This window comes from Corvus brachyrhynchos, unplaced genomic scaffold, assembly GCF_000691975.1.
Source record: "Corvus brachyrhynchos isolate BGI_N302 unplaced genomic scaffold, ASM69197v1 scaffold19, whole genome shotgun sequence".
Classification (NCBI taxonomy): Eukaryota; Metazoa; Chordata; class Aves; order Passeriformes; family Corvidae; genus Corvus; species Corvus brachyrhynchos.
The window spans coordinates 364,931-365,681 of record NW_008246061.1 but is presented as its reverse complement, the minus strand read 5'-3'; the positions used below and the strand labels follow the sequence as shown (position 1 = coordinate 365,681).

The 751-nt window shown below is 50.6% G+C and overlaps 1 protein-coding gene across 1 annotated transcript in view; it reads left to right on the top strand.

Moving 5' to 3' along the window:
* LHX5 (LIM homeobox 5) overlaps positions 1–743 on the top strand; it is a gene marked incomplete at its 3' end in the record, with an annotated part of 6,025 nt that extends 5,282 nt beyond the window's left edge. Inside the window, exon 5 of the mRNA XM_017746477.1 lies at positions 315–743. Coding sequence (XP_017601966.1) covers positions 315–743 — 429 coding nt within the window. The remainder of the gene's footprint in view (positions 1–314) is intronic.
* Positions 744–751: the final 8 nt, after the last annotated feature.

The following is a 751-nucleotide window of genomic DNA, read 5'->3' as shown; positions in this document are numbered from 1 at the left end:
TTTAAATCCCTTCCAAGCTGCTTAAACACACATATAATTTCCACATTATATATATATTTTATATTTTTTCCTATTATATATAATTTCCCCAATGTATATATATATATTCCCATTATATACATTTTTCCCCGTTATATATTTATTTTTGCCCATTCTTATTATATCTATCTTTTCCCCATTCCATTTTTACATACATATATATTAATATATACACGTTGGTTTCTTCCCCACCATTAATTAAGCACTAAACCGAGCCCATTTTCCCGGCCCCCTCAGCTCTTCCAGCCCGGATTCTTCACCCTCCCTCACTCCAGGCTGGGCGAGGAGAGGGTGATGGGCAGTGCAGTCCTGGTTCGACTCAAATCCCACACGCCCTTTGGGTCCCACACCCCCCCTTTGGGAGCCAGCAGAGCGTGTTGGAGGGGACAGCACAGGGCTGGTTTGGGGTGCGGTGGGATTTCGGGAGGTTTTTAGCCTCAGGAGACCAGCTCCATCCTTCTTCCCCCCCGCCTCCCACAGATTACCAAGGTGACTACTACGGGCCGGGAGGCAACTATGACTTTTTCCCCCACGGGCCGCCCTCCCAAGCCCAGTCCCCGGCCGACTCCAGCTACCTTCAGAACTCAGGACCCGGCTCCACACCCCTGGGACCCTTGGAGCCCCCCCTAAGCGGACACCACTCCTCAGAAAACCAAAGGTACACGGATATGATCTCGCACACCGCCGCCCCCAGCCCCCACACCGGGAGATG